General features: G+C 42.4%; 1 protein-coding gene across 1 annotated transcript in view; it reads left to right on the top strand.

Moving 5' to 3' along the window:
• LIN28B (lin-28 homolog B) overlaps positions 1-24,474 on the top strand; it is a gene marked incomplete at its 5' end in the record, with an annotated part of 86,659 nt that overhangs the window by 22,452 nt on the left and 39,733 nt on the right. Inside the window, one exon of the mRNA XM_073576103.1 lies at positions 22,973-23,157. Coding sequence (XP_073432204.1) covers positions 22,973-23,157 — 185 coding nt within the window. The remainder of the gene's footprint in view (positions 1-22,972; positions 23,158-24,474) is intronic.

Below are 24,474 nucleotides of genomic sequence, written 5' to 3'. Positions count from 1 at the left end.
GGTTGGGATATCTTGAAAGGTTATTCTTATTTTATTATACAATCATAGCCAAATTAAATATAATCACAGAAAACACCTTTTGATTACAGAAGGTGTACTTTTTATTGAATTACCACTGGAAATCTTAAATTTTAACTAAACTCAAGGCTGAATTTTAAGAAAACCTTTGTTAGGAGAATAGCAACACAGCTGTCAATTTATTGTTTCGAAGGCTATGTTCACACTTTGCGTTTTTCCTGCTTTTTTTTTTTTTTTTTTTTTTTTTAATGGAAATTAAAAACTGCATTTTACAGTACCAGAGAAATCTATGAGATTTCCGAAATCTCATGCATACGCATTTTTGTTTTTCTTTGACGGATTTGAAAACCTGCTGCGCTTTTGAAAACTGCAGTATGTCACTTCTTTGCAATGAGTAAGGGAAAAAACACAGGTATCGGGCTTTGATGCGTTTTTGGTGCAGAATGCTCATGAACAACAAGCACTAAACTGTAGGAGCATGAAAATCGTAGCAAAACCGGTTCGTTTTTTTGTTTTGTTTTTTTAACAGCTTCTTTACCTAGAAAGCATGTTTTGCCTGCAGAAAAAAATGCAGCAAAAATGCAACCTGTGAAGATAAGATGAATCAGTGGGATGGCACAATATGTAGGGTTAAAGCATGATCCCAAATTGTATCAAAGCTGTATTTCCTAAAACATTTGAAAGTAAATGGGTCCTCTAGTAAGCTAATGTTACTTATGGTTATCATAGAATGAAGTATCTTGTTAATGGTGCATGGAATAACATGAGGAGGTATAGATCCTATTTGGTTTCCAAACAAAAAAAGTGACCAGTCAAAAAATTAATGTAGCATTCTTCTGTACCTCCTTTTAGGATAAACTAAAGTCATAAAGAGTACAGTTAAAGTATAAAGTAGTTTTATTTTATTTTCTTAACCTTTTTTTCTGCCAGAGGTTTCAGTAAATTTGGCACCTGATGTAGCTTTATCTACTTAAAATATAAATTGTGTGTAACTTAAGTGTTAAATCATGAGTTACGGTAGATCCTTTTTGCATATAATTTAATGGCATGAAAATTTAAGTTGGCCTATAAATAAAATTAATTCTAAGGTCTGCTTCACAAATCAGTTTATTTTTTTTATCATCTGAAACTTGTGCATGTTAATTTTTTTTTTTTTTTTTTTTTTTTATATAACAGTGTGCTTAGAACCATCCATTGTGACTACTAAATGCAATAGCAATTAACTTTCTAAATAGTCTACATGAAAACATTTCTCCGAATTTGCTGCTGCAGTGTGTAAGGATATGTTCACATTGCTTTTCTGCAAGGCATTGGAGGATTTTGCTTGTTCATCAGCTGATCACCAGCCTGTGTAGGCTGTAAGATTACTGTCAAATGAACGTTCCTCCCGCTTCTAATCCTCCCTTCTCTGAGATGGTAGGAGGGAATGTGAAGAAAATGTACACACATTTGCAGTGGCCGAGAGAGAAAGTAAAGTGATAAAGGGTTTATCTTAAGTTCTTAAATTGCAATATTACTTTGTTTCACAAGCACTTTGTAGTTTTAATCATTTACCTCTTATTAAAGATCTTCTTCTATAGGGCCCGTTACACATAGCGATATCGCTAGCAATATCGCTGTAACGTCACTGATTTTGTGACGCAGCAGCGATATCGCTACATGTGATACTTACCTCCGACTGGCTCCCCTGCTGATTATCGCTGATCACGCGATAACGTCCTGGACCATTTCTCGTCGGGCGCTTCCTGTGGCGCCAACGAGCGACGCGTGGGCGGGAGTACGTCAGGATCGCCGCGTCTGACAGGTAAGTAGCAACCCCCGCCCGCTGCTATGTCGCTGGTGAGATCTGCCTGTGTGGCAGCTCACTAGCGACCACTTAGCGATGCACCAGCGATCCATATCGTTCTCTGGATCGCTGGTGCATCGCTAAGTGTAACTGTATCCTATCTCAGAAATGGAGGGATTTTTAATTCTATAGTTTGCAGATTGTTGACTAGTTGACCAATCATCCTGCAATCTGAGTAGCCAGTTACCTAGGTAGGGAACATGGCCTGCTTGCAGACTATGCTTTAGTTCCTGTTAATGCTGGCCAGATTGCTGAATCTCACCAGCTTCAGTCCTCTTGCACATCTCCCATGTTGCAGAGGCGAAGCTTCCTCTGCTAGCTTCATGCTAGAAAGTGAGTACATGGTTCAGCCCTGCAATGTGACCATGTCAGTGGCCATTACTGTCAACCTTCAGGAGCTCTTTGTCCCCAGCAAAGCAGTTGTCACGTTTTCATATCGGACTGTGGCCTAGAGAGGCCTTAATTGACAGCTCATCCTTTCTATGGGATCTAAGTATTCTGGACTGTCAGTTTTGTGAGTGATGGTTCAGTCATCCAATCTTGGGGCGTACTGAGCTGTCATCATTTTGATTCACAGCCCTGCTGCTCAATCTGGTCTAGCCTTGGGCGTTTCCCTAGATGCGTTCCATCTTTAATTATTTCCAAGATATTTAGCTGGGATGCTGTCTGCAGTCCAGTGTCAGTTGAAGCTTTGCTTAGTTTGGGGTGTGTATGTGTCTGACTTCTTGGTCTTCTTGATGAGCTCAGATGTGTTGTGATTATTGATTTCTACTTTTTGATGTTTTTTGACTTAAGGTATCTGACCCCAGGCTTGGCCTCAAGACTATCAGTTTGTTGTATTCCTTGGTCTTGATATGCACTCTTGAAATTTCACCATGCCTATGCCTTACCTCTCTGTACCTCTATGGTCCAATCCTTATGGTCTTTGGCAAACTTCAGCCTGACTCTCCTTTGCTTCTCATTGATGAAAGGCTTTTTTTCTACCTTTACACATGACTTGAGCCCTGCCACTAGGAGTTTGTTACGAACTGTTCTTGCCGTGTACTTCACTCCAGCTGCCATTTGCCATTTCTTTTGAAGGTCACTTGATGATGTCATCCTGCGGTTGCTGAGTGACATTCGAATAAGATGATGGTCAATCCCGGTCAGTGGAGAGTAGTTTTTGCCCTCTGCTGGTCTGTAGCTTTGTTGTCCCCAATGTCTGCTGCTTGACCTTGTTGTAATGGACTACCGTTTTAGGAATTTTAAGGATGGAGCCAACATGACGCTCACTGTATCACTCTGCTAGTAAAGCCAGAATTGAGCCCTTCTTTTCCTCACTCAAGACTTTTCAACTCCTTTTGGCAAGGTTGTTATTTTTCCATTCCTATTACTTTGGGGATATTACTAGCATTTGTTTTGCCATCCAGCTTGACCACTTGTAGAGAGCTACAGAAAGACCTGGAATCGGCAGGTACAATTGTTTCTGAGAAAACTATAAGTAATGCACTCAACCTCCATGGCCAGTACATTCACCATTCAAAACTCCATTGCTGAGCAAAAAGGATTTTCACGTGCTTTTAAAGTTTGCAGAACAACATTTAGACCAGCCTGAGAAATACTGGAAGAATATAGTCTGGTCAGATGAGACTAAAATTGAACTGTTTTTGGATACTATACACACCATATTAAAACAACATGCCAACAGTGAAGCTTGGAGGTGGGAACATGGTGTGGATGTTTTTCAGCACTGACAAAACTTCATATTATTGAAGGAAGGATGAATAGACTAATGTACCGAGATGTTCTTGATGGAAATCTGCTGCCATCTATCAGAGTGATGAAGATGAAACGTGGGTAGACATTTTAGCAACGCCATGATTTCAAACACACAGGCAAGGAGACTCTCAAATGGTTTCAGAGAAGCAAGATAATGATGAGCTGTTGAACTGCAAAGGACCCATATCTTGTTCTTGCTCAGGTTCCCTTCTCTCTGTGTTTGCCTCTGCCCTGTACCTTCTGGATGTCATTTTAAAAATTGAGGCTTTATTGGTGAGCTCTTTTTTTTTTTTTTTTTTTTTTCTTCCAAGATGAAGAATAGAATGGTCATCTTTCAGAAAACTGATTAACAAGACATCCATAGAGCACAAATAGGGAATGTGTAGAAGGATATGATGAGACATGAATTCTCAAAGGCTAATTTGTATGCAGCTACATATCTATCTTAAATGTGTAAAAGTGTTGGAATTGCATATCGGCATAATCAGCTCTTGGTGGAATAGGATCAGTTTGGAACAAACTGTATCAGTGATATGTTTGCGTGTGCAGAATTGCTGGGGCGATTTTTCTTCTCCAGAATCGATTGGAAGAAGATCCTGGTGGAAATGCCGAGTTGTCTGAAACTGAAACTGGCAGCTCTTTAGGATCAATCGACCGCTTTCTCTTTTGTATATTTTAAGGCCAAAATGATGTAGTATGTGCTGAATGATGTGTGCTTTATTTTTTTATTTATATTTCCTAAGGAGATTAGGAATTGGATGGAACTACGAAAGTGCAGTAAGGCCTTTTGAGCAGATGGTTTGCGCTATTTTGAGATTGGTGAAAACAGTCCAATACTCGAACGTGTATTTCAATGGGCAGCACGGTGGCTCAGTGGTTAGCCTGGGTTCGAATCCCACCAAGGACAACATCTGCAAGGAGTTTGTATGTTCTCCCCGTGTTTGCGTGGGTTTCCTCTGGGCACTCCGGTTTCCTCCCACACTCCAAAGACATACTGATTGGGAATATAGATTGTGAGCCTCATCGGGGACAGTGATGAAAATGTGTGCAAACTGTAAAGCGCTGTGGAATATGTTAGCGCTATATAAAAATAAAGATTATTATTATTCTACAGTCAGGGGTTGACCGGGACTTCCAATGTTTAGGTATGAGCATTGTATTAACAAATTAACAAATTTGTGGTTGTCATTTTGACCATGTGAATTTACAGGAATGGCAACATAAACTGTGACAGAAAGCAGGAGTAATGGTGATAGGTATGGTTTTTAAAAGGTATAATAATCTGGGCAATGCTTTTTCTTTTTATTTATTTTAATTATCTTTACCATATCACAAATCAAACTCCCTATGAATTTTGGTTGCAAAGGTGTAAAACTTAGGCCAGAGATGTTTGGACATGCAATATCTTGGGCTATGTGTTCACAATGATGGCCAAAGCAAAGGGATAGCTTGAATGGAGAACTGTGGGTTTGAGATAAAGATGCATTAAGTGCCTTACTTTGGCTGAAGTTGAACCAAAATGATCAAGTCCTGCTAAGATAGACTGACATTGAGTGATGTATAATACATCATCTGCAAAAATAGAACAATTTTATTTGACCTGCCAATTGTGATTGTGGCGAGAGAGAACACCAATAGTCTGTGCCATTTTGTGCTCAAGAGTAGCGTTGACAGCTTACTTGTAGGGTTGTTTACCTTTGCTTTAAAGTTGTCTTTTTAGGGAAGTTTAGTATGAGAGTAGTAGATGGTGCACTATTACTCAGTGGTCGAATAGCTGTTGCACATAAGGAGAATCATTAAAGGAACTCTGTCAGCACAGAATGACTGTTAAAACCTAGTACCGCTGCTCCTTGCACCATGGCATGCCCACTCATTTAAATACACCTTTTGCACCTGATTGTTTTCCATCTGTCTCCACATCACCCTCTTTGACAGCTCCAACTTCATATGGCCAGAGAAGGGCAGAGATGGTGGGGAAAACAAGCCGGTGGGAAGGTGTATTTAAAGGGAACCTGTTAGCAGGATTACCTACAGACACTGTCAGGTCAGCGCCGTTATACTGATTACAGTAAAACCATGGTTGATGAAATCCGTCTTGTCTATATTTTCAGTTTTGAGTTAATCTACTTGTGCCCCGGGTCGGTCTGTGGGGGGTCGTCATGTGATAATCTGATTAGGTATTCATAATGCAGACTGCTGACAGGTCACTGATCCCTCACTGACCTGCCCCCCTATTTTACATAATGAATATTATGTATAGAGACATCTCTCTCTCTCTCTCTCTCACCCCCCCCCCCCCCCCATCTCTATCTCTAGGAAAAAAAATCCTCTTCTGCAGGCAGGCATCAGTGGTGGCACCTGCGCTGCTGCAGCATGAATGCATATATAATGTGTACGTAATCTTTTTCTTTCATGTTATCCATAAATTAATTGAAAAAAATCAGTTTGAAAATGGCGCAGGCGGCGCCATCTTAGTGGAGACAATTTTGTTTTCTCTAGCAAGATGGCGCCGCCTGCACAGTAGCAGCTATTGGATCGCCGATGGTTGCTACTGCGCTGGCGCCTTTTTCAAACTCATTTTTTTAAGGCGTTTATGGAGAACGTGAAAGAAAAGGATTACATACACATTATCTTTTTCAAGCTATAGACTATATAGAGGTTGTTTAACCTTTTAAATGCTGCAGCCAATAGTTAATACTCATCTATATGGTTCACAGTGAGGGGGCTCCCTCTTTAATCCCCTGAGCACTCTGAGATCTTGATAGTGTGGTCCTGATGTAGCAATGTCAATTCACGGCCAAATAATGACCTTAAAGGTACTGTCACACTTAGCGATGTACCAGCGATCCTGACCAGCGATATGACGTGGTCAGGATCGCTGGTACATCGCTAAGTGGTCGCTAGTGAGCTGCCACACAGGCAGATCTCACCAGCGACATCGCAGGGGACGGGGGTCGCTACTTACCTGTCACACTAGGCGATCCACTCGCAGGACTTTCCAACACAGAGACAATCCCGGTACATGGCCTCACCATGTGCGCTTCAGGAATCCGGTCCACTCGCAGGACATTACAACACCGATCATGTGACCACACCACAGTCTCATTATATCGCATGAGACACACCCCTTGATGGGAGGTAGGTGGTTGGCCAGTCCCGCCCAACTCTCCGGCCAACCTCTGTAAGCCCAGCCCCTTATAAGCAAAACAAAGCTCATGTAGCTATAGGTCCCAGAGCAACATTTCTGGCTTACAGCGCAGAGGACCTCCTCGTCTGCGACACATACCCGACCATTCACAGCAATGCCGGTCACTGTCTCACACAACCTAAATTTACTATTACCATACCGTATGATATGTCTCGATAAAACAGTCTCAAAAGCAATGGTATATGTTAAAGCATTCCAGAGATATTACTACCTAAAGGTACACATGTCAGATTTTAACCCCTTTCTGACATCGGGTGTATTAGTGCGCCGCTGTCGGACTCCCTCCCTTTGATGTGGGCTCCGGCCCTGAGCCCACATCTTTTCCGGCACAAGTCAGCTGTCGAAAGATGCCACTGTCAGTAGTTACGGTGACATCGATGGGCATTACAGAGGGAGGGAGCTCCCTCTTTATTGCCATCGTCATAACATGATTGCATTCGCATTGTGCCCATGATCTCCATGGTGACATCTGGTCGAAAGATGGCCTCGGTTTACCCAGGGACGGGGCCTGCCTGCCTGTGCGACACTGGGTTAATGCCTGCAATGCAAAAACATTTGAGAGTATTACATCAGCAATCAGGTCAGGAAAAGTTGATAGCCCATCCTGGAACAATGTAAAAAAGTTTAAAAAAAAAAAAAAAAAAAAAAAAAAATAAATTATAAAAAATCTTTAAAAAAAAAAATCACAAAATAAAGATAAAAAATGAAAACCTATTAATCAAAGAAATGTTTTTATGTAAAAACAAAAAAAATACACATTTCATATCACCATGTATGGAACGACCTGACCTATAAAACTGTCCCACTAGTTAGTCGAGGCAAAAAGCAATGCTTTCTCATCATGCCGCCGAACAAAAAAAATGGAATAAAACGCGATCAAAAAGACATGTCTTCAGCGATACCTACATTATCTTGTACCACAAAAAACAAGCTGCCATTCAGCACAGTCAGCGGAAAAATAAGTTCTAATTCTCAGAATTAAAGCAATGGTTTTTGTTCATTCTGCCACCCAAAAATCTGACTAGAAAGCAATCAAAAAATGGCACCAATAAAAACATCAACTTATCCCTCAAAAACAAGACCTCACATGACTGTCAGTTGAAATATGGAAAATATTATGCCTATTAAAATATGGGGATGTTTGTAATAAAAGCGTCTTTCAGTGTGCGACAGCAGCAAAACATAGCAGTTTTTTATCACAGTAATTGCATCAACTAAAAAAAAGTCACCTAATCACTTGTGCCATATGAGGAATGATGTAAAAAATAAAAATCAATTCTTTACTGTGCTGTTGATATTTTTTTTTTTTTTTTTTTTTCATTTTGCCTCCCATAGCTCGCAGTAACGCTCTGCTCATGTTTTTCCTGCACTCTACGCTGAGCGCTTACACCAATATTTTCTTGTAAATCTCTGAAATACATGATTCAGACAGAACCCTTGGCGGAAGATACCATATAGTGAGGCAGATGGAGACACTGTGGACTCTGTCTCGCATGAACACCCGGCACTGCCGCTGGGACTAGAGCGTGCGGCTGCATAGAAATACATGTAGCCGTACGCTCTGGTCCCAGTGCCGGCGGCTGTGCCAGTTTTTCGTGTGAGTCTCTTGCAAGTGAGTATGAGCCCTTAGGATCCAGCAGTGTCCATCTTTTTAGGCGTGCATAAAAGCACGGTCCGCCACAAAAACAGCAAGTCCCCCACTCAGGTCTGCAATCTATTAATGGAAATATAAGGAGCTTTCACATTACTGGTAATACAAAGGCTCTGGAAAAGCGCTATGCCTCCTTGCCCCCCAAAAGAAATTCAGCAAATTGTTCTCCAAAATTATATGCCACATTTAGCATCCACATGTTTGTAATTACTGTAGCAGTGACAGCCCACCTAATTTACAGGTGTATGTCTCCAGAAGCATGAGCTGGGAACTACAAAGTACTGAGCACTACAACGTACTGGTGACTTCATCTAAAGGCCCCGTCACACTAAGCGACTCACCAGCGATCCCGACACCGATATGAAGGTGTCAGGATCGCTGGTAAGTCGCTATGTGATCGCTGGTGAGCTGTCACACAGACAGCTTCACCAGCGATCAGCACAGCGATGCCGAGCGCCCGGCATCGCTGGCTATCGCTGTAGAAAATAGTATCAAAATAAAAAATATAGTTATTCTCACCTTCTGACGTCCCGTTTAGCCATCCCGCCTCTCTCCACGCTCCGGTCCCAGTGATCCTTTGCATGAATGACCGCGAGATGTCACGGTCTCGCGGGATAACAAAGTCTCGCGGTCATTCATGCAAAGGATCACTGGGACCGGAGCGTGGAGAGAGGCAGGATGGCTGAACGGGACATCGGACGGTGAGAATAACTATATTTTTTATTTTTTTTTAATTATTTTTTTACACCTGATCGCTGGTCTCCCGCTGTCACACACAGCGATGCGTGCTGGCCAGAGGGAGACCAGCGACCAAAGAAATGTCCAGAGGTTTCTTGCAGCGATCCGTGATACCGGCAGGGGGGCCGCTCGCTGATCGCTGTCACACACAGCGATCTCGCTGGTGAGATCGCTGTTACGTCACAAAAGTTGTGACTCAGCAGCGATCTCGCTACCGAGATTGCTTAGTGAGACGGGGCCTTTACGGGGCACTACAAAGGAATTTTGCAATTTTCACTCGGTAACATCCAATACTATTTATTTCTGGAAAACACCCATGGAGTTAAAATAATAACTACATCTGTAGATAAATTACCAAAAGGGTATAATTTCCCAAATGGGGTCACTTGAGGGCGGATTCTGCTCCTCTAGCGGTTGGGGGCTCTATATATGGAGTATGCAAACTATTATAGGAAAATTTGTGCTCCAGGAGGCAAATAGGTCTCCAAGCCTACTACATTCAGTAGAAATTGTGAGACAAATTTTGGTGCCATTTTTACCCGTTTCAAAGTGTGAAAATGTAAAATCTGGGGCTACAACAAAATTTTGGTGGTAAAAGTGTAATTTTTTTTTTCTTAACTGCCCCATGGTATAAAAATTCTCTGACACACCTGTGGTGTCAATATGATTACTACACCTCTAGATTAATTAATTGAGAGGTGTAGTATGTAAAATAGGGTCACTTACTGGAGGTTCTGCTGTTCTGGCATCTCATGGGCTTTACCAGTTTGACATGGCACCCTCAATCCAGTCCAGCAAAATCTGAACTCAAATATTGCTCTTCCCTTTTGAGCTTTGCACTGTGCCTCAAAAGTAGTTTTTGACCACATAAGGGGCATCTGTATACTCAGGAGAAATTGGACAACACATTTTTGGGGTCCATTTTCTCCTGCTATCTTTGTGAAAATGAAAAAGTGGCTAAAACAACATTTTTGTTGGAAACAGACCAACGTTGAAAAATTATGTGAAGCATCTGTGGGTTCAAGGTGCTTACCACACATCTAGATAAATTCTAGTTTCCAAAATTGGGTTTCCACTGTTTAGGCACATCATGGCTATAGATGGACGAACCCGAACAGTAAAGTTTGGCGTCCATACCGTACACCTACTGTTCAGGCACAGACATCAAACACTGACTTCACCAGTAAGTCCGTGTTACTGTTCGGTTTGGCACCAGACACCGGGTGTTTGTCATGCACATGGCAGCGCAGCAAACACCACTTCTGATTGGCGGTTAAATCATCACCTCTAGTCAGACAGCCGCGGTTTCTACACTGTCAAATAACAGTGAGTCCGCAGCTGTGATTGGAGGTATAACATTTACCTCCGGTCATAAGTATCGGCTGACTACTGCTCCCTTCAGCCGACGCCTGTTTCCGCTAATAAGGTCGGGGTTAGACTAGCATATGGCATCCGATGCGAGAGCATCGGATGCAATATGCTAATGACCCTCGGCTCCTGCGAGCAGGAGCCGAGTGTCATGCGTCTGTGCTCCAACCTCTCGCAGAGAGAGGATAGGAGCACAGCTGCGGAGGAGGTGGAGAAATTAATTTCTCCATCTCCTCCATTGCCGGGGTCAGCGTATATCGCACATCACTCGGATGTTATTATAGTGACAGCGTGCTGCCATTTCACTCACACGTTGAAAGCGGCCGAGAAAAAAAAAACAAAACACGGGAGCTGCCCTATAAATGAATACTGGTCTGAGTGCTATGCAATGTTTTATCGTATAGCACTCGTCTGTATTCTGCGCTAGTGTGATGCCGGCCTAACAGTGAGAGCAGGATGCGGCTGATGGGAGTATCATCAGCCGTCGCCTGCACTGTAAATAAATAAATCATTAAAAAAAAAGTGGGTTCCCCTGTATTTTTGACAACCAACCAGGCAAAACACACAGCTAGGGGCTGCATCCCTAAGCTGTCAGCTTCAGCAAGGCTGATTATAAAGACTAAAGGGGTATTTTTTAATTAATTTTTAAAAAAAGCGGTGTGGGGACCCCCCATTTTTGACAACCAGCCTTGTTAAAGCAGACAGCTGGGGGATGGTATTCTCAGGCTGGTAAGGGCCCATGGATATTGCCCACCCTACCCCTCCGCAGCCTATAAATAGCAGCCCGCAGCTGCCCAGAAAAGACACATCTAGGCCCCTGTTAACACATTCATGACGCACAGATGCAAATATAGGTATAGTTCAATGCAAAAGATTCAGCTTAATTCTTACATTGCATCAGTAGGGTTGATCGACTAGCTTTCAGATAAGTGCTTATCCGAATAGCTATAGCGCTTCCCAAATAGCTGCCTCGGTAACCTGGATACTTGATCGGCGTTGCGGCTGTGTGACAGCCACAACAAATGCATGGAGAGCCTGTTTGTTGTGATTGTCACACAGCCACGACACATGCAGCTGTGGCGCTGAGCAGCCAATTTTTGGGAGCGCTTTAGGTATCCAGGTTACCGAGACCCCCCCCCCCCCCCCTATGTATTTCCCATGTACCTCCAGTGATGTACCTGTATGGTTATATGTGTGCCTTATATCTTGCAATGTATTATACTATATTATGTATGTTCTCCTTAAAGGGCTGTATTTAGTTATGAATAGCAATGGTTAATGTGAGCGGCTGGGTCAGCAGCAGAGAGAAAACTGCTGTTTCCCTCCAGAACTGCCAGGATCATTGACCTGTGCAGACATACAGACAGACTGGGCACTGACAGACCCCCCAGATGGGAGAAGTCTGTTGCTCCAGGCTAAAGATCACCAAGGACTAAAAAAGGACTACAACACAGGCTCTCTGGACTATAGAGAGGCCTTCGCTGAAGGGGTCTCAGGCGCCCATATTCCAGAGGTTGGACGACTGTGGTCTTCAGCTGCTGCGGGCGTTGTGGGTACAACTGCAGCAAATGTCAGGGCGAGAGCCGGAAATCCAGTGTTGAAAATTGTCTTATGCCCATCCTCTGATCAATAAAAAGTTACGCTTTCCCTGAATACAGCTGCATCTCTGGACTCTTCATTGCCTGGATTGCTGTGGCCCGAGGAGAGAAGGTAACTGTTTGGGGGAAAGACCGAATCCATCCCAGATTGCATGTACAAGGGGCCGGAGTGTCTACAGACTGTTTAGTGGGTGAGCTTGGTCCAGACTACCACCCAGGTGCCCCTTGTCTTACATTACCACAGTAGGCAGCACTTACAGGATACCTGCCAATATTGCGTTGATTGACAAAACATACAAGATTTATACAAATATACTGAATTACATATATAGAGAATACACAGATTGTAAGTAGATTCTTCCCATCTATGTGGATGTTGCCCTAGTGGGCAGACATATTTTCTGTCCAGATGTCTTCCTGTTTGACACACCCACAGATTCTATGCAGTTGCTGTTTTAGTGGACAGACACACTGAATCTATATGTTCTGTCCACCAAATCGGCATTTTCATGGGATCTATGTGGATGCTGATTTGGTGGAGAGAGCATACATATTCAGTTTGGCATAATGATCTACCTATTGAAGAGGGTTATGTAGCCGGTTAGTCTAATCTGAATCAACCATCCTAGGGTAGGGAGAGTGGGGGTCACGGGGTGAGGTAGTAGGCAAAAACAAGTGTCCCAAATGTAAACTATATTCCTCTTCTGACAGGGGTGCATTGTAAAACTGTACTTGCTCGTTGACTTTGTGAATAATTCCTACCCAGTTGTTGCCAAGGCTGCAATGAAGTCAGAACTAGATTTTTTTAAAGTGACTGGAATACCCCACAGTGATACTTATGACTGGTGCCAAACCCAGCGCACTTGGGGGTAGTGCTTTGTTTTGGCATTATACAGTAAGCCAGCCTCAGGTGTTGATGCCCAGGCTGCAGTGAAGCTGGAGACTATATTTAAGAAGCATTGAGCCTATCGCAGTGTGACCGGCGAGAATACCCGAGTACAGGTGCATCTGCCCCTTTAGCAGTGGTGGAAGGCTAATCAATCTGGATAGATAGTCAAGTTGTGTCAAAATGTGGGCTCATTTTTTATTTAGTTTTCAAGTGTTTTGTTTTTCTACATTGCGTAGTGAGGTGTGGAAAGCTTCCATGTCTGCTGACCAATGGATGAGTGGAGGAAGACGGCTTAAGGTTGACTAGAGATTACTGTAGTGAGCACAGTGCATGTGTGGGCTAATGAACACTTTCCCAGTGGGCCTGCCTAACATTGAAGAGGGTATGAAAAGAGAGACTTAGCAGTAACAATATAGTAGGAGAGGTGCCTACTTTGTTAGCGATTTGGGTGGGGTGAAGGGGTCATTGAGGTGATGTTGCTGCAGCCATACTTGCCTAATCCTATTTACCCACCCCACCTTCATCGTTTTTGCTGTGTCTCTCCCTTACCTCCCTACTCCCTCTTGATATCCTTTGGCCAGGACAGTACTCTGGACTAATGGGGTGAGTAGACAGGAGTAGGGCCAGTGAATAAACCCCTTTTTTTTACCTTTTTAACACTTATAACTCAATGAGCTACAAGAATTCACACAAACCCATTAATATCTCCCCTCCTCTTGAGAATGGGGTTGGGCGGCTTTGACTTATGCCACTCTAGTGTAGGTATTCCATGGGTGGACTATAATAACCTCTACATTGTATAGAGAATATTGTTTTTTTCAGTCTACAAGATTCACTATTCAGCAAGAACAATTTCAGCTGAACACTCCTTTTTTTGTTACAGCCCAGTGTCAGGGAGGAAAGTCAGCAGCCCGAGCTCTGCCTACCTGCTTGATGTCTGGTATCCCGTTATCCGGCACCCTTAACTCTTGGTCCCATTAGCATTTGTGTCCCTGAGTTTAGTTGATACCAAGTAAATGTGGGAATAATGTGTGAGAGAACGGACAGCTTAGTCAAAGCGAGTCTGGGTAGGCACAGGAGCTAGCTAGCATTGTCAAAAGGTCAAAGCTGCTATATTCTAAGTCCAGCCTGAAGAAACGTGGAAATGAAAAGAGGGGAAACTACTTGATCAAAGAGTAAGTCAGGGTAGGCATCGAGCCTGGCAAGAATCTGCACGTAATAAATTGAGACAAGGGGCTGCAACTGGATGCATGGTACAGATAAGGGTCAGTCAGAGGGGATCATATGAGGGCAGAGCACTGATTAACTGACTGAGGCAGGAAGAAGTACAAAAACCAATGACTGTTCCTGTCCATGGATTACTTATAAATGAAGGCGTGCACCCTATGTGTGTGTTATGCACACACATCGCTGCTCCATTCAAATTTTAGAGCACAGCATTGATCTTGGTACTCGACCAGGGCCTGCTGTTGGAATTTGATGGATGCCCAATGATCTAGTGATTGGCATCAGTTATGATTTCATCATATACTGGATTGGTGATAGACAGCAAGTGATTTGATTTACTTAGTGTTAAAGTAAAATGCTGTGTTTTATCTCTGTTTTTTAGTGCATAGATGTTTTTGATCATACATTTTATAGATATTTTAACAAAGAAACCCCTAATCAACATCATTAAGGTTTATGCATAACTATGCAAAAAATACCCATATATCAGATACATAGCAACTCAATCAACATATTGAACATGGAGGCCAATGAGTCCATGCTATGTTAATAAAACTGTTTACATTTTATTAGAAAAAATGTTAAAATCGGAAAACAAAATCTACACACACAGATACATATAATAAGTTGAACAAAAAAGTAACACAAACAGAAATCCGTGACGCAAGAACCAAAGTAAATGGCGCAGGGAGTGCCGTCTATGTAAATAGCCCATAGAGCAATGTATGCACAGTAATCAGAATATTGTAACCATCGCAATTCAAGTGGCTGTATCCATTTTAGTAGTAAATATATCATTTAATTGCGGCATTTAAAGGAAATGGGCTGCAGCAGTATACAGCTCTGGCAAAAATTGAGACCACTACAAATTTTACAGTTTGTCTGATTTTTCTCTTTATAGGTATATTTTTTAGTAAAATGTAACTTGCTCTTTTATTCTATAAACTACGGACAACATGTCTTCGATTTTCCAAGCACTAAGTTCTTGTATGTATTTTCAGAAAATGAGAAATGGTCGAAATAACAAAAAAATGCAGTACTTGCATACCTCAAATAATGCTAAGAAAACAAGTTCATAATCATTTGAAACAACAATACCAATGTTTTAACTCAGGAAGAGTTCAGTAATTTTTAATCACAGCTTTCATGCGTCTTGGCATGCTTTCCACGAGTCTTTCACACTGCTTTTGGGTGACCTTATGCCACTCCTGGTACAAAAATATAAGCAGTTCTTCTTTGTTTGATGGCTTGTGACTATCCATCTTCCTCTTGATTACATTCCAGAGGTTTTCACTGGGGTTCAGGTCTGGAGATTGGGCTGGCTATGACAGGGATTTGATGTGGTGGTCCTTCATCCACACGTTGATTGACCTAGCTGTGTGGCATGGCGCATTGTCCTGCTGGAAAAACCAGTTCTCAGAGTTGGGGAACATTGCCTGAGCAGAAGGAATCAACGGTTTTTCCAGGATAATCTTGTATGCGGTTTGATTCATATGTCCTTTGCAAAGATTAACTTGCCCAATTCCAGCCTTGCTGAAGCATCTCCAGATCATCACCGATCCTCCACCAAATTTCACAGTGGGTGCAAAACACTGTGGCTTGTTCGCCTCTCCAGGTCTCCAACTAACCATTAGACGACCCAGGTGTTGGACAAAGCTGAAAATTAGACTCCTCAGAGAAGATTACCTTACTCTAGTCATCTATGGTCCAATCTTTATGGTCTTTGGTAAACTTCAGCCTGGCTCTCCTTTGCTTCTCATTGATGAAAGGCTTATTTTTTACCTTTACATGACTTGAGCCCTGCCTCTACGCGCCTCTTACGAACTGTTCTTGCCGTGCACGTCACCCCAGCTGTCATTTGCCATTCCTTTTTGTAGGTCACTTGATGTCATCCTTCAGTTGCTGAGTGATATTCAAATAAGATGACTGTCATCCTGGTCAGTGGAAAGTTGTTTCTGCCCTCTGCCGGTCTGTAGCTTTGTTGTCCCCAATGTCTGCTGCTTGACCTTGTAGTGGACTGCCGTCTTATAAATTTTAAGGATGGAGGCAACATGACGCTCACTGTTTCACTCTACTAGTAAAGCCAAAATTGATCCCTTTTCCTCACTCAGGACTTTTTTCTTTTCAGCGCTTTTAGAATGGTTTTTTTTTTTCATTCCTATTACTTTTGGGATATTACTAGCACTTGTTTTGCCATTCAGCTTGTCCTATTGCAAGAGGATTGTGAATTCCACAGCAGAGTGTTTTGTTTTTTTTTTTATACTTTCCTTCATTAAATAAGATGTGGTTCAGGTGATTACCTAATCAGAAGCACAATAAATAGAATGAGGTGTACTCTGGTTGGACTTGGAATAGAATGGCTGTCAGACATGTAGAGAAGCTGATTTTTATAAAACTGTGCAGTGGTCTCTTAATTTTTGCCAGAGCTGTATAGTAGTTAGTGTAGGTTCAACTGCTGCTGCATACCCACATTAATGCCTGCATTATAAGACATGGAACAATATCCATCATAATGTATAACAGTAGGCACTCTAGTGAGAGTTGGTAAATATATGTATACATCAAATGTAGCAGTCATTACCCATAGTTGTAGACAGGCTAGCACTCTTGTGCACCAACCCCAACACACGTTTCACAAAAAGATTTATTCCTCAGGGGACTTGGCCTATCCTTTGCAATATCGCTCTATTTATGTGTAGGACCTGCAGTCAGCTGACCTAGTAGGGCCAATCACACCGCTGGATACGGCGCATGCTCAGTGACGCCCATAAGGTCCTTGTTATGATTCAGGACAGGATTTCGCTTTGGCCCGTCCTGGTCAGACTGTGGGTTAATTGTGCTGCCTCTCTCTGGCAGAGGGTGGCTATTTAATGCTCACTGGACCTAGATCCGGTGTCAGTTATACTCCTGCCCTCGGCTGAGTTAGTTGACCTCTTGTATACGTGTGCCTGATAACTTGCTGCTTGTTTGGTTGTGATCCGGTTCTGTCCCTGTTACGAGTTCTGCCTGCCCCTCTTGTACCGCACCGCTCTCTCGTGTATGACTCTCTGCTTGTGACCCGACTACTCTCTGCTCGTCTCTTTGGTACCGCACCGCCCTCTTGTGTATGACCTTTGGCTTTGACTGACCTCCCGTCTGTTTATCCCTCCTGTACCTCATTTGCCCGTACTGTGTATAACCTCAGTTTTGCCAGACTTTGGAGTTTTCTACCATCTGATAGCAGGACGCTAAGCCCCGCCGCCTTGCTGTCACATGACCATAGTCCTGTGCCTGCTTGCTAAAGCTTCAGCGTTCAGGTCCTGTGCATCTGTACTTTCCGGCTTTTCCAGTCCCCGGGGCCCCTACAGTACAGGTGAGTCCCTGCTCAGCGGAGGCTGTACGCCGGCGCTGTCAGGAACCTGATAGTCCTATTAGTGTGCATTCGCCCATCAACCCGGTGCAGTCATGTGGGACAGCTGGCGCCTGACCGTAGCCATTCAGCCGCACCAGGTTGGAAAACAAGAAGATGCACAACAGAGGATCCCGAGGGCAAGGCACAAGTGCACACGACATAAGACCTGGCTTCCACTAGATGGATATGTGTGAGCAAATATAATACTATATACATACTCATTTGCCTACTTTATGTCTACTATTTTATAGATATTTATTGTAGTTTTTTCTCTCTAAAAATTGTCTATTTACTATATTGTTGCCTGCTATTAAAAAGAAAAATTCTTTAGCAAATTTTTATTTTTTTTTAAATTATGTATTTACAGTTACTCACAAACCCTGAAATGCTTTAGTTATTCACAAACCCTGAAATGCTTTATATTTTTTATCTAACAAGACATGGTTTAAAAAAAAAAAATCAAATCTGGCATTGGAATTTATAGACATCACCTTTTGAATTTGTGTGCTTTTGATTAAGAGCCATATGGCTTTTATAAACTTGTAACACCTTTGCCAGGCTGTTTGTCAGAAAAATTCTGGTATAAAGCTTACTGAAGCCTCACCAATATTTTTGGAAAAGTTTCAGGAGTAGCATGAAAACTTGGTTGCACCTTTTGGTGCAAGAGAGTCATGCTTAAAAAGTTTACACCATAATACCAGCATAAAACCAAAAATATTGCAATTTTGGAGCACAACTGGTTATAATGAATTTTCTGAATTGAGGTATCTGACTGACAAGAGTGATGAAATAATAGATACTGTTGGAGAGAGAGCGCAAATAGTCTTATCCGGGATTCAGATGGTTAAACACAATTAAATTGTACTTACCAGATGGAGCCAAATTATGGCTTGTAACAATATTCGCTGCAGCAGATCCACAGGTCCACTGATGACCAACCCAAGGAAAAAAATGATATGTGACGAACAGCCCACCGCTGTTCGCCACTTACGGACGACTGACGGGGGACCCGCTGCCACCAAAACGTGACGGACAGCGGACCCTGTGTCACCACTATGTCACAATCCCACCACTGACACTGGTGTATCAGCGGACGGAGGGACGTGACACAATGCCGGCACACGGCTATCACAGGCGCAGTGGGGCTTATCTTAGTTATCCCACCACTGGCACCACGTGACCAAAAATATCCAGCAAGCTAATCTCGCTCTGACAATTTGCCGCAGGGGGAGTTTAATTTGGGTGCCCCACCACTGCTATCAATCTTCCAAGTACTGCAGGGATTTATGTATATCCCACTTTCTCAGTTCCACTTTGGAACTCGCAGCTCTCCGGCGCCCCCCCTTACCCTCAGGTCAGTCAGGGAACTGCACCTAGGATAATTAGTCGCCGGACGGGCTGCCTGTTGTGAACCGGTAATTAGGCTTCTGCAGTAAGGGAATTATCAATGCTGTGGCCGCAGCCCCTCATTCAGCAATATAAAACCCTGCTGGACTGCCAGCAAGCCGCAATCACCGTACACAACACGCTGCCACCAGCTCCTGGTTTCTCCACTTAAGTTATAGACTCAAGGGAGGGGTTCGAAGCCAACCCGACAAATTAGTAGCGATTATCTAACAAAGGCGTATAGTTCGATTCTTAGATCATGGAGACAGGCTAAATATTAAATCATTTATTTTCCGAAAGAGGACAGTGATGACAGATGAAAGTTGCTATAAATTTGAGACATTAATTAGGTGCAGTTACAAATATAAAATAAAAGATGGATGAACATAGAAAGTACACTCACTGTTGTTCATGGCTCTTTAGGCAAACCCATGCGGCTGAGGGGGGTGGAGCCACACATCTCCACTCATCTGGAGTTCTTGTCAGCACGAGGATTGGAGCTCTTCTGAGCTGGTTTTGCCAAGGGAATGCCTTATAGGCTCTGCTTTGTGACATCACGGAGAGATGCATTCTGGGTTAATCCCACCTCTCTCTTTCCAATGTAGGAATCTTGCTAAAACTTATAATCCTCATAACTCTATGGGGGAAGCTAGTATGGACTCATCAGTGGTATCAATGGTTGCAATTTACCGAATAGAATCAAACAATACCATGCATGCCATAGGTACGACCTTCTATTTGGGAGCAAATCATATCTCAGGTTCTGGATAGGTTAGAGCTTCGAAAGATACCCTGTAGCGGAGCTGGGACCGCTCAGATTATGAAAATATGATTTTCATATCTCTACTTTGTACGGTTTTCGCAGGGCAGGCTCTTAAAGGTTTACTTCTAACTCCTGATTTCAGACAGCGTTTTTTCCCCGCACTTTTTTCCCTCTTTCAGCTGAGGCTGAGAGAAGCCAAATGGTGTGACAGGAAGTTGGTTTATAACACTTGGGGGAAGGGAAGCTGCTGCAGTGTGCAATGTAACCGAGACACTGGCAGGCAGCTTCTCACAAAATGGAGGATTTTAGCACATTCCAACAGAAAACATATCTTGCAGACATTGTATATCACAAATGGGTAAGGCTGTGTGCCCACGATGCGATTTTTAAGCGTTTTTGCCGCGATTTTCGGCGCGAAAACGTTTAAAAATCGTGTACAGAACGCCCCCCATGCATTCCTATGGCATTCCGCATATGCTGTGCTAATGCTGCGCTTTTTTCCGCGACGGAATCGCATCGCGGAAAAAATCGCAGCATGATCATTCTTTTGTGCGGAATCGCAAAGAATTGCCGCGATTCCGCACCCATAGGAATGCATGAGAATCGCTTACTTCCCGCATGTGGCTATGCCCACCATGCGGGAAGTTAAGCGTCTCATGTGCGGTTGGTACCCACGGTGTGGAGGAGAGGAGACTGTCCTCCAGGCCCTGGGTACCATACCCCTGTAAAAAAAAAAGAATACAAAATAGAAAATCGGGGTATATTTACCTTCCGACGTCCCGCGCTGCCATCCCGGGCAACAGCGTTCCCAGTAATGCCTTGCGGCAAGGTCCTTTGATGACGTAGTCTCGCGTGACTTTAGCGGTCTCGCGAGATCGCTATAGTAACGCGAGACCAACGTCATCACAGGTCTCGCAAGGCATTACTGGGAACGCTGAGGCCCGGGATGGCAGCGCGGGACGTCGGAAGGTAAATATACCCCGATTTTTTTATTTATTTTTTTATCATTTTTAACATTCTCTCTTTTACTATTGATGCCGCATAGGCGGCCTCAATAGTAAAAAGCTGGTCACACTTGTCAAACACGATGTTTGACGAGTGTGACCAACCTGTCGATCACTTTCCAAGTGATGCTTCAAATCGCTTGGAAACTGCTTGAGAAAATCGCGAACAGAATCGCGGTGAAATCGCGCGGGAAAAAACGCGATTTCTGGGAAGGAGTCCGGTTTTCACTGTGCGTTTTAAAACGCTACGTGGGCACATAGCCTAAACGTGGATTTAAATGACATTTGTGGTATTTTCCTGATGAAGTCCGAGAACGTTGAAACACATTGAATGAATAAAGCCACATTCTATATGATATACGTCCAGACCTTCAGTTATTCAGCAGCACAGATTAAATCTGTTTACCCATTTTTTTTTTTTTTTTCCTTCGGTTGGTCAGGAGTGATGAAATAGTACCGCATATACACGTGAATATGAATCCATTGTGTTCATTAGAATAAAGCTGTACCTGTGGTGATTGATAGTTTGCTATGTATTAAAGTATACACAGCTGCCTGTCAGAAGCGGAGTCCTCTTTTCTCTGGTGCTGTCCCTGAAATGTGCTGTATTTGCATAGGGCAGCAAGTTGAGGTGATGTATATGCTTTATTCCATAAAGAGAATAATTTTTCCCACACAAATTTATACAAATTTATAATAAAAGGGTTTTCCAGGCGCAAAGAAAAAAGTTTTTGCTCTACTTATATTCAGTCTGTAAAACCACTTCTCACATTTTTATTTTCCTTTTTTTAATCTTTCCTTCAGCCTTCTGTTCCATTCTTGCTCTCTTTTATTGTTTAATTTCTGAACTTCTTGCCAGCTTTCTTTCTCTGTGTCTAGTCTAGTGTTCTCTGGCTTCTCTGCCAGAACTGTATCTGTCCTCCAGCTCACCCATTTGCCTTCAGTGCTCGCCTGCTCCATCTACAGAGCACTCTTCTGAGACTCATAGTCTCAAGATGGATAAATTGCTTACATCAATTTATCCCTTTTAACCCCACTTCACTTAGCATATACTGTTCTAAGACTCTCTTGCAGTTAATGTTACAGAGAATAATATTGCAGGTGCTGACACTTCATCTAATCTAAGGCCAGGTTCATATTGCGTTATAGCAGACTGTTGAACACATGCGTTAAATGGACTGCACTAATGCTACTCAATTTTCTGATGGCGCTAGCGCAGATGCTCCATCTTCGCTAGCAGTGATGGACCCTCGAACGCTACAGACTGCGTCCGATGGTCCGTCACAGAATGACGGCACATCGCTAACGCATGCCGATTATGACATGCGTTAGCGATGCGCTCGGTTATAGCAGTGTATGGGTCGTTAGCGCATCCGTTACATAGCGTTAATGCCGCTATGGAACGGATGGGTTAAACGCAGCACCCTAGAGCAATATGAACCCAGCCTAATCTAGCACTCTGGAGCCCCCTTTCCCTTTGGACAAAGTTACTAGTTGATTAGTTAATTTCGGTCTCCATGGAACCTGCAATGCCTTTATCGATTCTGCCCTCCTTACTTTCTTGGGAGATGTTGGGTCACTGGTCATGCCCCTATGACATCACTACTCAGAGCACACAACTCTGAGCTAATGACCGAGTCCTGCTTTCTGTACGCTGGTCTGTGTTTGACTGCGGGGTCCTCTAATTAAAGGACAGATTGGAAATTACTGTACTGTTCTTTGAATGGACTCTGAAAGTAAGGAGTTGGAGGTAATATTCCCACATGTGCCAGCATGGGAACACAATGGAGTTTTAACAGCAAGTAATTTATGAAATATCTTTACTTCTCACATACTTTTAAAATGTTTTTGTAATGTGACTCAGGAAAACTTCTAAAAATTATTTTTATGACTGTCTGATGTACCGTACATAATATACAATAGAGGCTATATTATTCTATTTAATGCATACCTCAACTGTTTCAGAACTGCTTTTGCTAATGAGGGCTAAAGATATTTGAAGTAATGGTATTTTCATCACAACTTTCAGGTTTTGAGGATAACTGGACATAAACCATTCAACAGAAAATGTAATCAATGGTATTTGGGAAGTTCATGTCTATATTTTCTTTTTGTCTATTTTTGCAGAGCAAACTTTATATGGAAGGTTTTAGAAGCCTTAAAGAAGGAGAGCCAGTTGAATTCACTTTTAAGAAATCTTCCAAAGGCCTTGAGTCATTACGGGTAACGGGCCTAGGAGGGAATCCTTGCATAGGAAGTGAAAGAAGACCCAAGGGAAAGATTATTCAGAAACGAAAACCAAAAGGCGATAGGTAGGTGGATATAATTTCTAATGACCCCCCTATAAAACGCATCAGATTGCTGCAGTTTTACCAATACGTAACAGTCAACACTGAAGAGGCCAGAATGCCTCTGCCCCTTGAAATGTCCAATTGGTATAGATGCGAAGACTTAGATGCTCATGATCTCATGTCACCATCTTCAAATAGGATCATTTATTCTGACCAATGCCTCAAAGTCTGTGATGTTTGATGTGTTAGTCTTGAAATTGAACCTTTTTGATGTTGGCAAAACCTGTTTATTGATGTGGATGGAAGAATGGACTTCGCTCACTGTTCATTAGTCAGAAGCCTGAATGAGACACCGCTGTCCTACTTTTCATTTTGTTTAGCCTGTCTATCTGATATCTTGCTAACACCAGATTTACGCTGTCCTTTTATGCAATGGCTTTGATTTAAAAAAAAAATAAAAATACCCTTAATTGGGTATTGCATGAACCAAGCGCTGACACCTTTTATTTATGAAGTCATTTGCTTACTCAGTCTTTCTGTGGCTGAGTAACCATTTTCTCTTTATACTTTGCATTAATAGATGGTGGGGTGGGGAGACCAGTAGCTCATGAATATAAAGGATCTCACAGTGTCTGCATATAACACTTGTGTCATGCAACAACCAATAAAATGAACCAGTAAGTGACTGTGGTATCAGGATATCTGACACTACTATATACTGTCTTTAATAATAAAATATTACAAATCACCCTACTTGATAGGTAAATTACAGTTTAGGCAGGTTCTAAAATCTGACTTCAAGACTAAAAATAAAATACTAAGTTCTAAATCATTTGCTTTAAAATCTTGCAATTCATTGTTGGATCAGCAACATATTTTTTTATACTATTACATCAAACACCTGAATATTCTTTCTACAATTCTGCCTGTAATGTTGCAATTCAACATTGTTAGATTTAACTACCTGTAAAGTTCAGATATCTTATTTCAGTGGTTTAAAAATATAAATCCATGGAAAGCACAGATTTAGAAGAAATGGCCCCTTCAGACATTTTTATTTTTTTCATGAGCGATATATTATCTACTGAAAATCTCTAAAAGATTGTGTAATGTAGGGGTTGCTTGGTAACCAGTAAACGCAGGTTCTCTGTAATCCGCAGAGTCAGGTAGAGATTTCAGTCCTCCGTGCTTGTGCTGTTAAAGGTAAGGGATTCACAAGGCCCTCCAATAAAATTTTGTTTTTTTTTTCAGTAGCCTCTAAAACGTTGAGCACTACCGCCATCAACCTTCATAAGACATTGACACTGTTCTCTGATAAATAATGCATCTGTTTTCTCA

The sequence above is a fragment of the Dendrobates tinctorius genome, unplaced genomic scaffold (assembly GCF_039654945.1).
Source record: "Dendrobates tinctorius isolate UK_male_01 unplaced genomic scaffold, ASM3965494v1 ptg000046l, whole genome shotgun sequence".
NCBI lineage: Eukaryota > Metazoa > Chordata > Amphibia > Anura > Dendrobatidae > Dendrobates > Dendrobates tinctorius.
Note: the sequence above shows the minus strand (reverse complement) of the source record. Positions and strands in the feature narration are given on the sequence as shown.